The following is a 22,108-nucleotide window of genomic DNA, read 5'->3' as shown; positions in this document are numbered from 1 at the left end:
AATTTCTGTCAGGAACATTACTGCTTGAAGGAAATGGCTGGATATTCCCTAATTTAATGCTATTACTCGAGGGGTTATAGATGGTTGTTTAAAAGAATCAGTTACCATCTTCCTGGATGAAGCTATTTATGCCAAATACCTTCTTAAATGATACACTACCCTGAAATTATAATTTCAATATTTAGTTCATTTTCTGGGTAGAGAGAGGGAGCTCAAGTTACTGGGAAGACAGATAGGAGTTAAAATGAATCATAGACTCATTTAGGTTGGAAAACACCTTTAAAATCATCGAGTCCAAACGTAAAGAATTTGCTATTTTTTAAAAATAATACTTGCATCCGGCTAGAAGAAAGAACTGAGAGCTTTTGCTGACTGACAGTAACTTAGTCTGTCTCTCCGCATACGGCTTCCTCCCTTTCTCTAAACGGGTATCATATCAGTGCACATTTCCCTGGTACTGAGGTTACTCAGCTAAACTTTGCTCTTCCTGGTGGAAGGCCCCTGTGTTTCCTCTCCTCCCGTGGCTGTTAGCTTATCCAAGTTCTGCAGCAGACCAGTTCCTAATTAACAGCAGTTCTATCCCCACAGTATGCAATAGCAAGGCAGTTGTGTGAGCAAAGCAGACACAGTGACCACACACACAATCCTGTTGCTTCACATAGATATATGTATGGGTATAGATATACGGTATATACACATTGATCTTTATATATATAAAATAACACCTTGTTTATAAAGCGACATTTAATTGCCACTGGTTCCCTTCCCACCCCACAGAAACAATAGTATACAAAATATAAAATATTTTAAATATTTATAAACGCCGCAAGAAAAAAAATAGAACTGTACGAAAATATGTTTGTTTTTTTTTTTCTGAGGTTCCCTCCCTGCCCTGTGGGAAGGGAAAGAAAATGGGTACACATTTGGCCGGCCTAGTGTGCCTTGAGTCCATAGTTGTTAAGTGGGTAGGAGTATGCCTTGCCTAATACTATCCGGTCCCGGAGGAGCTTAAATAAGACATAATAATTGCAGAAAAGGATGAGGGCCATGGAGAGGGTATGGTTCCACTTCTCTGAGCGCAGCAGTGAGTAGAGCTGGTAGCAGACCACGCTGCCTTCAATGAGAATCAGCAGGTTGAGCAGCCGTAATGGACGGTGAAAAAGGAACTGTAGGGAAACAGTTAACAGGACAGATTTCTATCATTTGTTGCACATACCCCTCCCAGCTTTAACACTGCATAACGCTGTGGGGCATCACTGAGCTAGCAACCATGGCGCTGGGCAGAAGAAAAGCGTTTGTACTCCAGCCACCGTTAGCTGATACTTTATGCTGAAAGCAGCATAAGAAACAAGACGTGTAAAAGCGTCATTTTGCTTGAGAAGGGGAGGATGGGTGAAATAACCTGTTGGACAGCTGACATAGTTTCCCATTTTCCTGGAAGACGTTAACTAGAACCCTCTTAAGAATATGTCACTGCCTGATGGGAGAGGTGCACCACCAAGCTGAGAAAGCACTGACAAGGCAGCCGTGGCTTCCACCTTGCCCTGGCATCACTGTAATAGCGCAATGGGAAAGCTCCTCTGCCGAGAACGGGTATTTTGTTTAACAGCAACAGGCTGTTGCACACGGAACTCTGTTCCGCACGATCTGCTTTGCTGCCCTTAGGTTTGAGCCTCTCCTCCCTCCCACGGTCATAAGGCATCAAGCGAAAGAGATACTTGCATAAAAGCGGGCATGGGACACATCTGAAGGCACTGCTACGTTGTAAGGCCCAACTGCTTTATACAGGCATCGGCTACGTCGCACCAGAACTCCTTGTGGCCATATTGTGTTTTCTGACCAGCTGTGGGGAAAGAACAGCAGAGTGTTAGCATCTGTGCTCCCAACTCCCTGATCATGGGTTCATGGGAACGGACTGCATCTTGACAAATACCAAAGCCTCTGCCACAGGGACATGTCCCAGCTCCCTCTGGAAAAGTGGAGAGGTGATCCCAAGCCCACCAGGTGGGCTCTGACTGAGTAATGTGAACAAATGGCTCCCAGTGCAAGAGCCTAGCCCACTGCATCCGAGCAGGCCACCCCTTGCCCTTGCACAAGCTACTTCTCCAGCGGCCAAGAAGATCTCAGTGTTTGTTTCTGGGAAAGAACCAGCAGTGACCGCAGGAGCTCAGATGTTTCTATTTCTAGGGAACAGAAAGACCAGCGCCTGTGACCCCTGGCACTGTGGTGAATGGGGAAGCTTCCTCAGTGGGTAAGCATTGCTGACACTCGCTTAGCTACTAGAATGTCTTCTCGGCCCCTCGCTGGACGTGCCAACCCTTCCCTATCCCCACACTCACATATGCTGTGGAGCATTGCTGTAGGACCCATGTTCTAGTTTCTGCCACTTGCCGAGGTGGGCAGCTGATCTGTGGAGCAGGTCACAGTACTTGGGAGGCAGCAGCTGGGTGGTGAGCATGACAAAGGCATTGATCCATACCATGATGAGGTGCTCACAGGACCAGCGCATGTCGTAGTACTGGGTGCTCTGCAAAGAGACCAGACAAGAACTTGGCACCACTGTCACAAAACAGAGGAGGGAATGACAAGGGACATATTGCATGTGCATCCAGCAGACCCACACCACACATAACAGGCATGCGCTTTTGGACCAGTGATTTCTGAGGGTTACAGCTTAGGAAACACTCAAGACTCCCTTCTCCTTGACCTGAAGGAGAAAGGACAGGGGAAAGATGCTGCAGCTGGTGCGTCACCTCTTCCAGCAGCAGGTAACAAGGGGGTTTGCTTGCCACAGAACTGCCCCAGGAGCACCAGCTGCACCAAGACTGCTGCATGTATAGTGGAGCCCTGCCCATTTCACTACACCTACTGGAGCTCATTCCGGTTAGAAAAAAGATTAAAAAAAATACAACCCCCACATTGATGAGAGGTTCTTGGATTTAGCCTGCCAAGCATCCTAGTTGGATCTGTTTTCTAACAGGCTGAACACCAAAGCCTCTGATTCAAGTACTCGAAAGCCAGAATGTTGGATCTGAGACAGGTAACAACAGGTTCCCTTTTCTAGGAAGAACACAGCTATCCATCTGCCTAGGACAGGGGGTGGGAGAAGGGGAGTTAGTAAGTGGGGTGATGGGACTAGAGGTGCATCACATTTATGGCAATACCTATCCGCCAACCAGGAGCAGTACTATTGCACTCCGGATGCAGCCATGCTCCGCTATCCGGGCTGCCAAAGGGGAGACAGAGAAAAGGGGAATTAACCAGGAATCTGGCCTGGCAGCAATTCACACAGCATTCAGGAGACAGCGGGCAGGGGCACAGAGGGAGCCAGACAAGAGCTACCTTCACAAAGCACAGTGGCAGGAATGCCACATAGTAGGCACTGAAGAGAGAGTTGAAGAGAACTTCCTTGATCCTGCGGTTGAAATCTGCTTTTAGGCACTCCACTTCATTGCGGATGAGATCTGGGGAGAGGGGGCAGCTGTGCGTGGGGATAGACGTAGGATTATTGAACTGTTCTCTCAGGGATTCCCACAGAAGAGAGAGGAAATCTTTGGGTTTGACCAGGCTGCTGACAGCTGAAGCCCCATCATCCACCATCTGGTCCTGTACCAAGTAACCACAGTCTGCAGGTAGGGGCTGTGCTCTGCTGTCCTGGTGGAAGCAGCACAGAGGAACGTAGACACCAAACCTGAAGGGGGGGGGGGGAAAGAAAAAAAAGGGCTGAAATGACAGCCATCCCAACATGAAGCAGAGGGCACCTTCTCAACAGATGTTGGCCCTTACAAGAGGGACAACACAGAGGAACAGTCATTCCAGAAGCTAGTGGCCAACTCTTCTCCCCACTAAGGCTAGGGGAGAAAAGAAAACTCTTGTGAGACAGCTATGCAGAGGGGCTTCTTTAAAACCCATTTGTGGAATCTGTGATCCCAGTGGCTCTGTCTTCAGACACAATAAAGGCTCCTCATGCAAACAGCATACTGCAGACAATTTGTTTCGTAAGCTCAGTGCCACCTCCTCGCATCATCCCCAGCCATTCCTACTTGCCCTTTAATCATAAGATGAAGAGACTTTTGTCTGCGTGTCTTTTGGGAGCTGATTACAGCCAACAGCTGTCTTTCCCATGGTGGCTCATGCCACCCCCAAGTGGCTAAGCTCCTCCCCGACCCTGAAGGTACAAGGTGGTGTCACTCACGGGTAGCCCAGGAAGAGAAGGTTGAGAACAGAATGGCTGCGGAAGAGGTTGACCAAAGTCCAGCAGAGCACCCATCCACAGAGGGTGAGCAGCACCAGACGCACCATGTAGTGAACCACTGATGTTGCACCCACCTGAGAGGCCTGCAAATGGAGAAGAAACATGCAGCAGCCCTGTAACACTAGTGCTAGAACATGAGCACAGGGGGTGCCTGTGGAGGAGGAGCCAGGAGAGGGGTGCCAGGAGGCACTGTAAGAGCGATGGCTGCCCTATTCCTCCTAGAAGTAGAGGACTGACTCTCCTACAAAGATGAATGCCTTTGATTTTATTAATGATTAGCAGAATCCAAAAGTTTCAAATAAGCACAAGTTGTTTGCTGTAACTAAAATAGGGCCTTTTAAAATAAATCAGAGCTGCCAAGTACCATATTGCTCTGATGATAGTCCAGGATAGCCTGAAACACATTTCCTCTTGCTCTTTCCTTCAGAGGGATCAGGTCTCACCATTCGTTTTCCTAAAGAACTGGAGTGTCACAGTTTTCAGCTGAGGCAAGAGAAGACAGTACACCTTGGCAATCCCAAAACTAGAGTTCCACCACTCATCTCTACCGGATGTACAGGCTGCAGCCTAGTGAAGGAGGCACCACCCCCAACAGTACAGCAAGAAAGCTTGTTCCAGTCTCCAGAGGGGAGAAGGAAACTGAACTATGAAGAGATTCTTAGGGGTTAGAGCCAATAGATGGGATGTGCAAGAACTTGCATGGAAGGTTTCAATGCAGAAATTTCAGTTTATGGGAGTTTTTACGGAGGATGTGAACATAAATGAAAATGGGAGGAATCAGAGATGAAAAGAGAACTTCAGAGATCCCATCTTCTCCATTCACTTATTCAACAGGACATAACTGTTCTTTTATTTATTTTTAAAATTTACTGTGTAGTTGCTTAGCCTGGAGTTGTATTAACCATTTCAGTGGCCACAACTTCCATTTTCCTCAAAATGGCCTTTCTCAAAAATGTATTTGGCCTAGTTCTACTCTCAAACACAGAGAGGGTCTCAAAGTCTGAGATGATGTGATCAGAGCCTCAGAATTAATGAGTAACCTGGACTGGAAAAGCAGTTCTACCAGCTATTCCTATTTCACTTTAGCATACCCAGACGTCCTCCTCCTGACCTTTCCCCTCTAATCTCCTGTTCATTCTTCCAGTCTGGGCTAACCTCTTTATTTGTCTTTCTCCTACCTAACTTGCAATTCTCTCAGCCACTTCTCTGGCATGAGATAGTGAGGAACAGTATTGCACTCGCAAGGATAGAGACGAAAGTGGGACAATTTCATCTCCTCCTAGCTACAGAGGCAACAGAGCTACCCAATATTGTAGGACATGACTTGGGCTCAAGGAGAAAACTCCAAGGCAGAAAAGGCATCCCTAAAATCTCAGTCCTTCACAGCCAGACTTGTTCTGGGGGAAGAAACCCTCCAGCTATCCAACTCACAGAACTTTCTCAGGCCATGGATGGTCATGCTTTGCAATCAGTACTACAGGCAGGAGAGGGAACAGTGGGAATGTTACCTCAGAGATGAGGGCCCACACCAGCCTCCGCGCCAGCATCACTGTGATGAACGCCGCCAGGTGGTAGTCAATGAGGTGAAAATTCTGAAGGAGGAAAGAGAAAAGGTCTTCACCAGGGGAAGGGACTCTGAAACCACCCAGCTGGGGTGGGACTGGAAAGCTGGCTGCTCTGAGCACATTAGGACTTTGTGTAAGCATTCCCCAAATCTCTCTATTAGGGATCAGGGAGAAAGGATAAACTTCAGTAACACAGGAGTGTCTCCAGAAGCAAGACCTTCCCCACATGGAGGTTCCTTCCCATGGAGAGATTTCCACTGCAAACAAAAAAACCCACCCTTCAGGCAGGTATTTTTGGGGTCAGAGGGAGACCTAGGACCAGGATCCTACCATGAGAACAGCTTGCAAGTTCTTCCAGGAAAAGCCACTACACAACCAGAGCAACAGCAGTTGAAATGGAGATCAGACCACACCAGCAAACTTTAGCTCTTGGTCTCAGAAATAGTCTGTAGTGACCAGTGCTCCCTGATAATCAAGTTGATCTGAAAAATGTCATCTTCATAGGCCATAGATCTGCATTAGAAGTTAATGTTGGCTCCAGCTGCATCAAGTCAGATACAGCTCTTGGACCCCTTATGATTTTTCAGTGAGGCCATCAAATGTGTTCTGGCTAGAACAGTTAACAGACTGCCTGGGACTTCAAGGACATTTTGGGTGAAAAAGAATGCTTGACTTCTGATGTGAACAAACTAATGACCATTAAATCCTTTCGGGTAGGGAACCTAAAACTGAATGCTTTTTCTTCAAAGAAAGCTGTGTCCAGGATCCCATAGCTGAACTCGAAACTAATAGCTGGATAACTGGAACACCAGCACCACCTATTGGTATAACTAACCAAGGAACTACCTCATGCTTCCAAGCCAGCAAGGATGCAATATAAATTGAAGGGCCACTTCGGAGGCTAGCTTCACTCAGATGAGGTTTTCTGACTCAGGTACAGGTTACTGCCACGTTGTGCAGCTTAATGGGCCACGAAGACGACTGAAACTGAGAAGACTGGAAGGTTTACATAAGCTGAGGATCTGACCCCCTCCCCAGCTCCTCTGCTGCTGACCTGCTGTGAGATCCTAATGAAAATTTCCATCATCTCCCTTCTCTCAGGCTCTCTTGTTTTTACTGGGGAGGGCACTCACAGCAGGCTCCTGGAGTCTGAACTCCATTTCAAGCCCTAGGGGGCCAGCTAGGCCATGCACGTATCTGCAAGAAATTTCCACTGAAGGGGCCCTGCTGACACCTCTCTCTCACACCTTCCATGGATTTTCTCCCCTGTAAAATGGGGGATGACATGGCCTTGGCTGATGGGGGTGCATGTGAACTCCCCTTGACCTCCTTAATGTCAAATGCTTGGTGATTCCTGGACTTAAGAAGCATGGAAAGAAGCTGTGTAATGACAAAGCATGAGTGACAGCATTTGCTGGGGAACTCACCAGTGAGGTGCAGGAAGCAGGGTGATTGTACGGGTACCACCAGACAGTCTTGTAGATGTTGATGTACTGAATGAAGAGGGCTACCAATAGGTAGATAAAGAACAGGAATTCAAAGAGAAGGCTCCCATCCAAAGGCAGTTCAGGGATCCGGCAGTGACGTACAGGCTCTGGAGTAATCAGCGCTGTGATCGGAGGCGCAGAGAGGCTGATGGCACTACCATTCCTGAAGCAGACAGATATCACTCACTTTGTAAATATTCTACATCATCTCTACCATTTTCCAGGACATGGAGCACTTGGGGTTGTGAATTTGGGACTGGGCATTGCTAGAGGAGAGATGGCAGCAGTCCTGCATTCATATTTCTGGTACAAGACTGGTGGTGACCTTCATCATCATCTTAGCTCTGACAAAACCCTTATCCAGCATTTCCTCTAGACAACAGACTGGTCTGCCAGAGGTGCTGTGACAATATTTCAGTGAACTTGCAGATTGAGGAACAGCGGTACAGAGCAAGATAGCAACTCCAAGCAAAAATCATTGAGGACCCTGTGTCAGACTGAGTGCTTAATGTTGGCTCCTTTCACCCATCACTAGGACATGACAGTAGCACTCAGCCTCCTTCTCCAGTATTGCAAAGTACCCATCATCTTTCTGCTCACAGTTCCTCTCTTAAAAAGAGAGGCAACTAAAAATGGAATGGAGGAGTTCAGCCACTTCCTAGAGGCTGACCTCTCAAGTGTTTTCACACTTTCTTCTCTCCTAGCCTTCAAAGGAAGCTAGGACAACTAAAAGCTCCTGCAGACTAAACTGATCAAGGAAGTTCAGACATAACTATGCTGTATCTGACTGAAACCAGGATAAGCGACACTCCCCCAGGACCCTGGGGCACTGAGTCCATGGTCTCAACACGGTCACTTGTTCCATCCATCCATCTGTCCCAGCCAGATAAGTTTTTAAAGGCCAAAGCTAAATGGCTTGGATCTCTTCACTCTGTAAGAATGAGCCCATACCAAGTAGATTAGGGCCTCAACATGCAGCAAATAGCTTCTCTAGTCTGCTAATTTCTGCATGGAAGGAAGTAACACTGGACATTTTCAGTCTTTATGCCAAACATGGAGATCTAAATGTCACCGTGTGTTCCTTTTTCAGCCCCCAACTTCCCCAGAAAATGGGGGGCAGCTTTGCCAACTATGAGAATTGCTGCCATCTGCAGCCACAAGGGCTAAACACAGAATGTGGGCATCCTCCTGTCCCACCTTTCTATCACATAGGAGGGGGACTCATAGCTGAGCTCTGACATGTCACGCTATCTTCCTGTGGCACTGCAGGCAAGTGAGCAAGAGAGACAAAGGCTCAACTGCTAGGACTCACTGCTCTGGGAACTGCTGCAGGGAAAGACAAACCGAGCACTGTGTGACTTCCACCTCTGGCTGTTGTGACCACGGTGAGCTGTGAAGGGTGGCTGAGACCACTTCCACAATCCTCCCCATGGGGCTGATTTTAATACATGAAGTCAAGAGAGGAGCTGCAGAGTTAAGCACGTATCACAGCAGACCTGAGAAGAGAGGCTGGAAGATGTTTGTCACACAGGGCATGCTCCCTCTTGGATGGGCCATCTCCTAATGCTACAGCACAGGGTTCGAGGTTCCCATCTCCCAGTTGCTCACTTTAATCATGAAGCCGCACTCCCGTGCAGAGGTTAGAGTGGATCAAGGCTCCTAGCTTTTAGTGCTATCCTAGCCACAGGTGCCTCAACAACCCTATCTTTGTCCTCACCTGTTTCTTAAACTGGTACCGTTTCCACAGCTCCCACCAACCAGCGTCTGGAGAGAAGGCAAAGCTGAACGGCTTAGCTGCTGCCGGCTGGGTCCCCTCCTTCCACCGGGCATGACCAGGAGCCAATCCACTTCCAGTGCCTCTGGCAGGCTGTGCCCTGAGACCCAGACAACGATCCCGAAGCCTTCCCAGGTCTGCAAAGGAAGTAGAAACATCACTTAAGCTGCAAACTGCCGGTCACCTAGTTCGCACCCCAGCCAAGCGAGTTCATGCAAAAGGAAGCCACTCTTATATGCTGAGCCCTGTGGGATACCCATCAACATCACAAGATACTGTGCCATTTCAATGGCACCAGATCAGTGTCTGCTTGCGTACATAAAACAGACACCACTGACACTGTGTCTTTAAAAAGCAGCTGCTTAAATTAGCCGTCAGCAACTGCTAGCACTTCCTGTTGGCTGGAAAGTGTCACGGAGCATCTCCAGTGCTGGAGACCGCACAGCCGAGTGCCTCGTTTCAAAAGCAAGCCTTCAAAAGAGCCCCTTCCCTGTTATGGTGCAAGGAGCTACTAGAGCTTTGCAGATCTTTCTAACCACCCAATGCATCACTTGACAGGCTCTGATGCTGACAGGTAATCTGGGCCCCCTCTGCCAGAGCTCTGAACAGACAGCCTGGTCTCCATGAAGTTAATTGCATGGTTCAGCTCCCTTCTGTGCTAAGAAAGGCCGACTGACATGATGGCAGGAGGTCCATTCAAAAGTGGTTCTAGTTAGCAGAGTAGTGCGGCAAAACACTGTATGTATGTATTTATGTATGTATGTATGTATTATGTGTGTATGGATGTATGGATGCACTTCAAATGCACAATAGGCAATCATATCCCAGCCCTGAAAAAAAAAATTTAAAAAGAAAGCCTGTAAATATTTATTTATTTTAAATGACACATTTAAATCAATCAATTCCTTAAAATGAACTTGTATGAGGGAAGCTGGGCAGCTCAGAATATCAGTTACAAAGGTGGATTCTCTGGCACAGACTTTATCACTTCCCATACAATTTTGCTTTAACTTCACTGGCCTCCCACATGACAGTGCAAGGATTTCGGCAGTCAGGTAAGTTTCTGATGGCTAGCAGACATAAGAGAGCGAGGGGTTGAATTGGAGCGCGAATCTGGAAGTCATTCCAAGCACTCATGCTGTACAGAATCAAGACACTGAGTGAGCATCTCACTACAAGGACTCTGGTATGTCTGCATGTCTGGAGACTAATCAGCTGCCCTTTTGGCATAATATAGCCAGAACCAAGCTGAGGTCGAAAAAAGCACCCCCACCTTCTGGGAAACTCAGGATCTAGCTTCAAAATTTACAGATGGAACCTATCATCTATTTATAATTCAGTTATCGCCTCCTTTAGAATCCTGAGAAATCACAGCTGGCAGATATGCCAGGAAGTTTGCTCAATGAGTCACACCACTGTCATCATGAACACAGTGTGCAGGAGAACTATTCTAAGAAACTCCCTCAAAGAATCGTCCTTTGTATTAAAAATTCCCATCCTTCATCTCTACTCCAATAACCAATTCTCAAAATTTCAACAAAAATCAAGATGTTTCAAAAGACAAATGCTTTCCACATACCCACATGAAGGTCACTTGCAAAGAAACCAAAACAAATGAACAAACAAAAAAGTAAACCAGAGATCCTGGAGGGGAAAAAAAAATAAAATGAGTTGTGAAATTGCATGAAAGGAGAGAGCAAACGTTGGACAATTTGGGTTTGGAGGAAAATAATGTGTTTTGGCAGACTTCAAAGCACTCATTATAATTCCAGTGACAACACAACAGAGAACTGAAGCCTTCCTTACCTTTCTAGTCAAGACTCTAAAGTTTTCAAAGAACTTTTTCTAGAAAATATTCTAGAGTTTTATATGGGAATATTTATGTTTCAGGAATTAAATATGAACAGAATTCTCCTTCATGCACAAGATGAGCAGGGGCAGAAACAGACAATGGAGAATTCACTCAGAATTCACTTAGGGCATCCAGACATTTGACATAAGCAGCTAAGGTGAAGAAAAAATAAATTAGAAAAAACTCTAAAAGGAGCAACTTTGAAAGCCTTTTTAAGCCAAATTAAACTATTACAGCGACTGTAGAAGCTAAAACAATTGGTCTGATTCAACCTACAGGATATTTACGATAACAGATGCAGTATGTTGGTGGTCTCATTAGAGGTATTAGCAGTGGAAGGTATTTTATGCCACATTCAATAATTCATGTAAATAATTTAACAGCTCTCATTAGTATTATCCCATTAGTATGCTTTACATGCTCGCCAACATAGACACTTAGACACAGAGTAATTGCGCTTCCACCCTCTGGTTTTGCAAACCAGTAAAACACAGGTTTCTACTAGTAAAAAAGAATGCCTGTGGAAAGGAGCCCTTCTTAACCTCAGTGCACCATATTTTAAATGCACTTGAATACGCCCTTTCGCAGCGGTCCACGAACATATAGACTGGGCAGTTCCTCAAGCCAAGCTTTAAATGACTTTACTTCACTGGAGTTTGATCAAATTAGGTAGCTGTCTGTTAGAGCAAAATCTGCTTAAGAACTATTCATTTTTTGTTTGCTTTTGTCTTGTAAAACCAGCCACACAAAACTGAAGCTCCCTAGATAAAGTTAAACAAAGCAGTGAGATTACAGATCAGTTTGACTCTAAGTCTGCTTTTTTTAGCCTTGACCCAATCAACAGCCCTCCTTTTTGTGAAGAGGGACATAGGAAAAAAAAAAACTTTTTATAGTTTTCAATTAATAAAACAAAGGCTTGATTCTACTGTGAATAATATGCTAAGAAAAAAAAAAGCACGCATGACCCTTTACTCCAACAGATAAGATTCCTGGGTGCATCCAAGTCATATTAAATATTAATAAAGAGCCCGCAGAGCAAGCTGGGAGTCTACCAGGCTCCCTCCTCTGTTTGCAGAGTTCCCACCCCATAAGCAATCTTATTTTATATAGAGTCACAGGCACAAAAAATGAGTAATAGAAGATAAAAGGTTTTCCTGACAAGACTCTCTGGTCCATTAATGTGATTCTGCATTGTTCTTCCCAATTCATCCACAACATCCCCAGAAAAGGAACTGCCTGGCTTCCAAGATCTCTTCTTCTCACACAGATGTGGGCATCATAAAAACACACAAGAAGGATCTGGGGACCAGCTGCAAAACAGTGGACGGTGGTCCTGTCCGCACACAGGGAATGGATAGGGGTACTGACAGCTCTTGCATCCTAGAGAGGGACTGTACTCTTTCTTCAGCACAGAAACAAGCCTTCAGCTGTGACACAGTTATAAGAAGATCCAGAAACATAAGGCATCAGACCCTCTGACTTCCAGTTCGTGATTTTAGGACTACAGAAAGCACTTGGGGATTTTGTTTCTCTGCACCAACACCCCTCCTCCTCACCAGCTCCCCAGCTATCTTGATGAGGCAGGATCAAGGCAAGCAAGAACCACAGCTGTGAGCAAGGCTTTACGGATGAAGAGCTAGGCAGACAAACTATCCACCAGTTCAGAGGTGAAGCAGCATACAGCCCTGTCTTTCTCCCCAGGGACCATCGCTCAGAATCACGTTCCTGCGTCAGCAGCTGCCCAAGCAGCTCTTACAAGAGGCAAATCAGGAGACAGTCCGTGACTCATCAGAACGAAAAGTCTGCCTCATTCCCCATCTCTTTGCTGGAAACACTACGATGGTCAGCCAGTTATTTTGATGGTGTTATCGTTTTTTAATTGGAGAAAACTCTGAGCCTCCAACCCTCTCCAGAAGCTCGCTGCACCGAGGCGTGAGAACTCTCAGAGCTTGGAAAACATTCAAGAGGTTCTCCTTGGCTCTACAAGTCCTACAACAGATACTCTCAAGCGCAGAAAGGGAAACGTGGCCATCCTCACTTGCAACAATGTGGCTCAAGAAGACCACAGGTGTCTCATTGCAACTCTCCATCTTGATCCAAGCAGCCTCCTTCCTGCGGAGTAAGCGCGTGACATCTTGGGGTGAAGCAACACATTGCCTCTGTGGCCGTTAGTGAGGGAGCTCTGCCTGCCGCCTCCTCCTCCTCAGCAACACAGAAGCTCCCAGCGTTGTCTGGGTTGCTAACAAGACTTTCCATCCAGGGTGCCCGTGCTTATGGCTATGCAGGCATGGAAACACACCTGCCACCTGCGCAGTGCTCCCTCGCAGGGAGGCGCAGCGGGCCACCCCCACAACACGGTTGCAGACCACTGACGAGAAGCATGGGGAACTACCAGTGCTCACAAAACACCACCAATGTTTCACCCTGCTGTCAGGAGCACTGGCTTCCAGGCTATTTTCGTTCAGAAAGGAACATCTGTCCTGAAACTAGCCTGTCTGGATAAACTCTGAGGTGTGAGCTCCTAGATCACAAAGGCAAGGGACTGTTTAAGACCTTGCTGGTTCACCCTGGCCTGAGCAAAATGCTGTGTCCCCAGGGCTGCCAGTGAACATCACAGCCAGCACCTGTACAGCTTCTGAGGATACTAATGGGCAGTGCCCACAAGCAACCCCACAGGTGACAACAGCTCGCCGCGTCCCTGACAGTGGCTTATTTATAAAACCTTGTTTGCAAGGCTGCAAAAGACAGTTACTAGTCCCTGGTGCAACAATTTCTGGAAGGATGGGAAGAAGGAAATACGGTAGGATTCTCTAACTTTTGGGATTAAATACATACTGTAACAGTCGTGTCTTTCAGCTGGGAGACAGGCAGCTCTTTCTCCTCTTCCTCCCTCCCACCCCCATCAGTCTCTGCAATTGAAACAAGGAATGTAAAAAGGTCTCTTGGTTACTAATGTCCTCACTTCAAGTTGCTGTAGCTGGTCAACCTAATCCCAAACTTGCCTTTGTCCAGCAATCCTAAAGTCTTTCCAAATTAGCGGTGAATCCACCTTATAGTCAAGTTTTCTTTTGAACTGCTGCAAGTCCAAGTTGCTGTGGCTCATTTTTTCTTCCTTTTAGTGTGAGCCTTTTATTTATTTATTTAAATAAAAAACATTTTGACAGCTGGAAAAACTGAGACACAAAGCTGGTAACCCATTCACCCAACACACTGCCAAAAACTCGAGACCCTAGGGGCAGCGATGGCTGCACCCGTGCCTCGGTCACGAGGCCACCTTGTCAGCCCCCTCGCATTTGCCACGCCAAAAGCTGAGAAGCTGCAAAACTTCTGCAAAAGCCCTAACTTGGTTTGGGAATTAAAAAAAAAACACATTTGGTTGTTGCAAGAGAGGAAACAACCACAGGTTATCAGCTGGAAAACTAAATATTTGGCTTGCACAGAGCTCCCCCCCCTCCCCGTGCTAAGTCAACACACTTTTCAACTCAGGCTGGCTCCAAAGGCACACACCCACCACCTGGCCCGAAGCTTGGCCCCAGCCCTGGGCTGAGAGGCAAAACCGGTTAGGAGGGAGATCTTCCAAGTCAGCACATTTTCCAAGTCCTCATGCCATACGGAGCAATGGATTAAGAAGGAGATTTGGTGTGGAGAGAGACAGGAACCCCTCTGAAGCACGGCCCAGGTTCGGGCGAGGAGGACGAGAGCTGGGCAGTGAACCAGTGCTGTCAGATGATGCACCAGGAAGACTAATTTTTGCTCAGTGACTAAGAACCAAGAACTTCCTCTATAATAACAAAACCAACTCAGCAAGACCAAGTCGGCATAGGCTGATACAGCGCAACTCTGGCTGAAGAGGCTCCATCTATCCGTCCTCTACACACGTGCCAAAACCAAAGGGTGAAAGTAGCAAGATAAAGGCAAGATTTCACAAACTGCATATATACAGTATGACTCATTTCAGCCATCTTCAGTGAGGAAGGCTAGAGCTGAGCAGACAGATAAGCAGGGAAAATAAACGTTCTAGCTAAAGACAAAGGGAAGGCAGCACTTGCCATCTGTAGCTGCCACATTACTTCAAATATCCACGGACAAAACTGGGAGCAGGAAAGAAAAGTTTTCCAGTAAAAGCCTCTCCAGGTTACAGTGCAGTAAGCTCAGTTCAGCTCATTTTACGACGGGACAGAGATTTAAGTTCTTAATACTCTAGACCAAGAAAATTACCCAAGAGATTGAAAAAGCAATTTTTAAAAACAGAGAGGGATTTCCAACCCAAATCCTACACATTCCTTAAAAATCCCCTCAAAGACCTTACTTCAGGGGGCGCAAGGAAAAGTTTTTCAGAGGTATGCAGGAGATATGGTCCTCTTCAGAATACAGATGAGTTCAAGTCTTTGTGAATCGGAGGAAAGAAAATACACGCACTAAGTGCTCTTAATGAACCTCTGGCGAGTACAAGAACAAAGCTGCAATTCCTGGGGTAATAAAATAATACCTCATAACCATATAATTACCTTGTGCAACTAACTGCTGCAGGAGTTCAAAGCAAACAGCTTAGTAAGACTTTAATGAATGACTATAATAATTTTATGAATGAAGACAAGTGAAATTATGTTCCAGAAAAAGTGGAAAAAAACCTCTGCAACACAAGGTCCTGGTCTCATCAACACAAGGGCTCATCAGCTACAAGTGGACAATAACACAAGACAACAGTATCACACAGTTAGCAAGACATTAACATTTTCTTTGGCTTCCTCTGATGTATACAGCAACACTCACAGCCAAATACTGGATCTGGGCATAAAGAAAGCATTGGCTTGTTCTTGTGTGAGAACAAAACAGAATTGCAAAGATGAGCTTTTCCAGCAGCCGAGGGAAATGCAGGCCTGACCAGCTGGGTCATGGTCTGTTTTAATTCTACAGTTCCCATGCTTCTAAATCATGTGGGGAAAGGGACAGCAAGTCCAGCCACATCCAGAGCAAGAGGCTCAAACTAAAGATCTGGCAGGAATTACTGAGCTAGACATATGGTTCTCAAAGACAACCTGCACTGTTTTCTGAAAGCTCGGGAGAGTTTCAACTTCAGATCCAAAACCAGGATTTGGATATGTAACAACACAAAAGTTTTAAGCTCCAACTCCACGTGCCTGTTACAGATAGAAACAATGGTTCGCTTTAGAAAGGGACACCAGTTGGGAAGTAATGCTAAATCACAAGGACGATGTATTATCAGACACAACACGGGCAGAGCTATCAAAGCTGGTTGTTAATATAATTTATCAAGACGCACTCCTAAGTATACGTTGCACCAGCAAGCTCTTCAGCGAACACTGCACAGGCACAGCACTGCTAAAGCAGAGCCACCGATCACCCTCTGTTACACCGTGCAACACAAGGCGATTGGGGGAGGAGGGGCATTTTGGCTACAGCCACTGAGATTTTCTTTTCCAACATATCAGGGCAAATGCACAGCAAAACAGATCATTGATTGGGGGGGGTTGGGGGGGGAGGGGTGTAAGACAGGACAGGACGACGGGGGAAGAAAAATAAAAAACCAAAACAAAGAAAAGACGCTCTTGTCTTAAGAGCCCATCTCAGAATTTTCAGCCAAGCAAGCCACCAAAACACCAAAATATGCATTCTCCTCCCAACTGTGAACACATATACATGGTGTAATAGCCTGAGCACAGGACTGCACACCAGGAACTCTTTTACTTTTTAATCTCTCCAACTGACTTGCAGGGAAGTTGTTTTACCAATTTAGAGCTCAATTTCCTTATCACAAACAGGATAAGCTGTTCAGCAAGTATTTCTCCTCCCAGGGGTCTCTGTACATAGTAGTGAATTTTTTTTTTTTTTTTACAGTATTATTTTAGAGCTTTAGACAAGCTTTTTTTAAAAACAAACAGAAGCAGCTTTCCTGCTGTTTTTGCTCCTCTGCCAATCCCTATGTTTAATTTAGTGGAGATCAGCCATGATGACAAATCATGGGGAGTCACCAGGATTTTTCTATTTTGTCCTCGCATAGCTAAAAATAAGGCAAGCATCTGCCATCTGCAGCAACGAGTTTGAAGGCTTGGAGTAAAACACAAGGAAGAAACATTTCCTTGAGCCTTACCCCAAGTCATCGCACTGGGATTCATATCGGAAAGCATCAGTGGAACAATGATTTGCATATCCTTGACACCATGGAAAAGCAAAATTATTGCAGCGAATTCTAAATAAATCGTAATTTGCATAAATCATAAATTTGCATTAAAATATAAAATACATGAAAACACATCAACTCCCCTCTACTTGCCTCTTAAGTAGTAGGTACAGCTAATACACAAGTTCCCAGCAAAACGGTAAGGGTCTTCAATTCAACTTCCATTACTCTGGTAGGTGGCACTAAGAACCTCATACAACCATTTAAAGAGCAACTAATCTAGCAGATCGGGAAAATGCAATAGGATACATTAATTCCTGGTAAAATTAACTATACCAAGACTAATTTAGCTGTCCGAATCTGTATACATGCTCCTTCAGATTTATTTCTGGGCCACAGATGTCTACCGACTATTTTGCTTTAAACCAACCATCTCAACCCCCCCGGCCTACATGGATGCTGCAGCACCATGTCACCCAGCACAGCTTTTCTGACTAGCTTGCATAATGCTCACTTCCCACCAGAAGTCTTGTTTTCCGCTTGCAACACATTCAGCCCAAAAAGTCAGAAAAAGGTTGGAAATGACTCTCCAATGGCTACACCCCACGAAGAATGGCAGGAAATCTTTCAGGCAAGTTTGTGATAGCCTGTGAGGGATTTGCCCAAGTCACACAGCTACTGCAGATGTACCTCTGATTTTAAAAATCCACCTGCTAAAAGCTGTACCGCTTATCTAGTTGTGGCACAGTTAGAAATAAAGTGACTAAAGTTCCCATCAGCACAAGGGACCGGCTGCGGTTAGGTGAAAAAAGAAGAGGAGGGAGCTAACTTCATGGCACCATCCGTGACCGTGACAGGCCAAACTCTGTAGCCAGAGAGCGGATTAAGGAGACGGCAAAGGGACGGGAACACCAAAGGGAAAGGAAGGCTGACTGTCATAATTTCATATCTTCCTTACAGTTTCTTGTGCAGAAGCTAGCACTGCAGTACTGTCATCAAACTGTAGCAGTTCTCCAATTGAATGGCTGTTCAAGGAGAACAAAACATGGGCCTCAAAAAGGAAACTACGTATAACGGAATATCATACTGCACAATAAAGTATGATGGATCAAGTAATACGAAACTCGAAAGATCCCAAGCATTTAAGTAGATTCTGCAAGCCAAATTCAACCCTTCTCTGTATTTCTCAGTCCATCAACATGCCAGAACATAAAATTTCATAATGGACAAACAAAAGAATGGTCAGAAATCGGTAATATGTTTAAGTCCAAACGTTCTCATAGTAAACAAATTCAGCCAAATCTCCAACTGATTTTCAGCAGCGCTTAAAAGCGCATACATCTTTGTACTGACAAGATATCTCTTCTTTAAATCCAGAGTACGAATCCAACCCCTCCAACTCAGTAGTTCCACATCCGTAAACTAAAACTGAACCACATGCTTGTAACTGACTGAAGAAAACTTTTCCCCAGGATTTCATGTTCCTGAGGCACAAGGAAAGCACTGAGACTGATGAGTAGGGTGGTCTCATCATCAGTGCTATCCTGTTGCTTTACACCATCTCCATCTTTAGGCGCTGTAACTCTACAAAGTCATACTGAGTGGCCCGACCGGCTTCTGAACTGAACACTCATGGAAACTGGAGGCCACCTTAACAAACATTTCTAGCATATATGCTCTTGCTGTATTCTCAAACATCGAGATTTGATGCCTGCAGAAGAAAAAAAAATGTTAGTTTTATGAAACCCAGACTAGAGTTGCCCAATTCAATGTGCAATACAGACACTTTCAGAGAAAGATCTGTGTTCAGCGCTGCTCAATTCCAAAAACAGCAGAAAGGCATGGGTTTTTTGCCTTCAAATACTACATACACAATTCGATTCTCCCTCTAAAATTTCAGACCAAAAAGCAGCGTCTGAAGAAAGCACAGACAAAAAAGTGATTAAGGCCTGCCTGCTTTTACAGTGTAAACTACAATACAGTATAACTATATTGGCAATGTTACCTCAGCACAAGTATCACTAATATAAGGCAGGCCTATATTGGCTAAGATGGAAGATTAACTAAGATGACAATAGCTTTACTTCCTTAGCTACCACAGGATACTATTAGTTTCTCTGTAAAAAAGAATAATTCAGCAAAGTGCTAACCTGTACATCGCAAGAAGTTTTTAAAAGAATTTTATCTTCTTACAAGCAGAATAGAAATATACTCTGCAAAAGTAGGAAGCAAAATGTTTTATCTCCATTTTACCGTCAGAAAGACTGTGAAAAATAAAAGTAAAAAATAAAAGGCCTGCCTTTTCTAAATTATCAATGATTTTGAATGCCCCAGTTGAGGCAACATAGACACCTCTATCAGTAGGGGTGCTGATACCCAGACCTTCTGAAAATCAGGTCTCAAATGCCTGCAAGTCACTAGGTATGCAAAGAGACAGCCGGCAATAAGGTGTACAGGAGTCATGCAGACCTCCGTGGGCTTGAGATTAGGAGCACACATCACACACAGTTAAGTGGGTAAGTGATATTACCCAAGCTCCTCTGTCCTTCCAAACAAATCAGACCTGGATAGCGTTCCTGCCCTACGTGCTGGTTTGCGCTACAAAACCGCAGTCAAAGATGCTCAAGAACAGAAACAAGGAGTAGCTGCATCTACACCTGAAGAACTTCCAGTCCAATAAAGGGACAACAAGGAGCCGGTGAAGTTTCAGCACAACGCCCAGAAAGGTCAACATCACCTCCCTACCGCTTTGGCTCCAGCGGGCCCAGGTTTTACCAGCAGTGCACCATCCGATTGCGATACCAAGCACCTCGGCTGAAGGAGCAGGCGCTCCAGAGGAGCGGCTGGAAGGAGAAACGAGCATCAGAAACAACAGCAGTGCCAGGAGATGAGCAAAGGAGCAGGGGCTGGGGTCTTGCTCTGCTCTTGACATCCTGGAGCCGAGCCATTCCACTCCCATGCCTGGACTACTGTATCCCTCTCCCAGAAAACCTCTTCTGATCACAGGGAGTTAACAGACCTGAGCTGGTTACAGAAGGGATGCCTTGTCTCCATAAACTTTACAACTCATCGCTTTGGAATATAGGCATCTCATTCCTTCACTTACAGACGTAACAGATGCCAGCAATACGAGGGGCCTGTGATTCACAACGAAAAGGCATGCACAAGAGCGATCATAAATTGCAAACAAAGCTGCCTCTGTTTCAGCTACACATTCACGTGTTAAAACAATGCCGGAGTAATGAAGGAGCTACCTCATGTAATAAGGAAAATCATCGGCCTAACAGCTATCCTACATAACGGAGTACGGTGGAGATGCTGTTTTCTCAGCGGTACAAAAAAGAACAGCCATAAGAGGTGTGCGCCCACATCCATTCTGGGAATGGTACCTTATATAGGGTTAGATTTGCCTTGACTTAGAGCAGCTTGCCGTAGCTCTTCACCCTGAACAGGACACTGCTCTCCTCCCCCACCTCCTTTGTAGGACTGATTACATAGGGCGAACGCTTTAAAAGCCCAAAGCAAACCTACCCGTGACCCCAGACCAACTTCCTCGCCTTTAATCCTCAACCCTCCCACCACCCGCTTCCCTGCAACTGTGCTCCAACCTCCTGCCTTAACCCAGACCCATCAGGAAACATCTAAAACGAGAAGCCCGGGACCGAGCGCCGTAACTTACCACCGGGTCGAAGCAAAGCCAGCCGAAGCCTCCCCACCACACCCGCACGCGCCCCCCCACGCACACCCACGCAGCTCCAGGTAGGCGGGAGGCGGCGCGCACGCAGGGGCAGCCTGCGGGGGCACCGCCGGTGCAGGGTCCCGCCCGGGGCAGGGTCCCGCCGCCCGCTTGGGCGTCTCGGGCTTTCCCGGCACGGCGCTGCCCCGAGGGAGCGGCGCTGCCCCGAGGAGGCGGCGGGGCCGGTACTCACACATCCAAGCGCGGGCGGCGGCGCGGCTGGGACATCAGCCGGCAGCGGGGTCCCCCTTTCGACGGCAGCGGCCCAGTGGCAAGCCCCGACCTCCGCAGCCCCCCGGAACCGCCGGCGGGGGAGGAGGCTGCGGTGGCAGCGGCGGGTGCCCCTCCTCCCGCCGGCCAGACCCACCCGGCCGGCGCCCGGTGCCCCGCGGCGGGGCAAGAACGGGAGCAGAGACGTGCGGGCAGCCGCCGCCGCCCTGCAGAGAACGGAACGGAACGGAAGGGAACAGGCGGGCGGGCCCGGCCTCGTCGCCCCGGCGCGGCCCTGCACACCGCCGGCTGCCCGCGCCGCCGCCGCCCGGGAGACGTGGCAGTGAGGGCTGATGCTCTCATCACAGGGCGACAGGCGGCGGCGGCGGCGGCAGCAGCAGCCACCGCGGCGGCCGCCGGCCCCGGCCGGCCCAGGGAGGGAAGGGAGGGCGCCGCGGGGGCGGGGCGGCCGCGCCGCGCCGCCATCTTGGTGGTGGCAGCGGCGGCGGCTTCGGTGCTGCCGCCGGTTTAGTCCTTTTTGCCGGATAAGCCTAGCACAGTGTCTGGGCCCGGGCAGGTGTCGCCGGGAGAAGATGGTCCGTCTCCTTATTTGCTGTTTGCTGCATCACGAACGTCTTTGTTGCTCTAGAATCACATGTAATAATAAATCCAGAAAGCTCCGTGTTTCACATCATGAGATGCCAAAAAAAAAAAAAAATCTTAACTGCTTCATTACAGCCAGGAAAACCTATTTATCCCACAGCTGAACGTCAACAGCTGGAAAGCCCTGCTGCTACTGCCACCCTCGCCTGATGTGAGATGCAGACACCACAACTGGAGAAGACCTGGGCCACCCAGATATGTTAGGAGGCACACACAGGTACTGAAGTACCCGGTGGGGATCGATCAGTGGTGAAGGGACGTTGGGTAGTGTCTGCAATAGCCACCAAGTGGCAGTAAATAATAAAAAATAAGTTTGGTCGTGGCTGACAGGACACCAACCCAAGGCTTTCTGAAGCAGCGTTCAGCAGGTGACTTCTGGGCCAGCTTGTAGGTGCCAGCTCAAAGATGGGGAGCTGTACTAGTG

The 22,108-nt window shown here is 47.0% G+C and overlaps 1 protein-coding gene across 3 annotated transcripts in view; it reads right to left on the bottom strand.

Moving 5' to 3' along the window:
- Positions 1-649: 649 nt before the first annotated feature.
- TMEM39A (transmembrane protein 39A) overlaps positions 650-22,108 on the bottom strand; it is a 30,440-nt gene continuing 8,981 nt past the window's right edge. Inside the window, exons 1-9 of one of the 3 annotated variants that reach the window (XM_075106781.1) lie at positions 21,005-21,109; positions 9,025-9,218; positions 7,248-7,470; positions 5,764-5,847; positions 4,196-4,338; positions 3,343-3,691; positions 2,340-2,527; positions 1,723-1,843; positions 650-1,166 (exon numbers count right to left, since the gene is read on the bottom strand). In XM_075106781.1, coding sequence (XP_074962882.1) covers positions 933-1,166; positions 1,723-1,843; positions 2,340-2,527; positions 3,343-3,691; positions 4,196-4,338; positions 5,764-5,847; positions 7,248-7,470; positions 9,025-9,137 — 1,455 coding nt within the window. In that variant the 5' untranslated portion in view covers positions 9,138-9,218; positions 21,005-21,109 and the 3' untranslated portion in view covers positions 650-932. Of the gene's footprint in view, positions 1,167-1,722; positions 1,844-2,339; positions 2,528-3,342; positions 3,692-4,195; positions 4,339-5,763; positions 5,848-7,247; positions 7,471-9,024; positions 9,219-21,004; positions 21,110-22,108 lie in introns of those variants that run through there. The other 2 variants (XM_075106770.1, XM_075106789.1) reach the window with 2 other exon arrangements.

The sequence above is a fragment of the Phalacrocorax aristotelis genome, chromosome 1 (assembly GCF_949628215.1).
Source record: "Phalacrocorax aristotelis chromosome 1, bGulAri2.1, whole genome shotgun sequence".
Lineage (NCBI taxonomy): Eukaryota > Metazoa > Chordata > Aves > Suliformes > Phalacrocoracidae > Phalacrocorax > Phalacrocorax aristotelis.
Note: the sequence above shows the minus strand (reverse complement) of the source record. Positions and strands in the feature narration are given on the sequence as shown.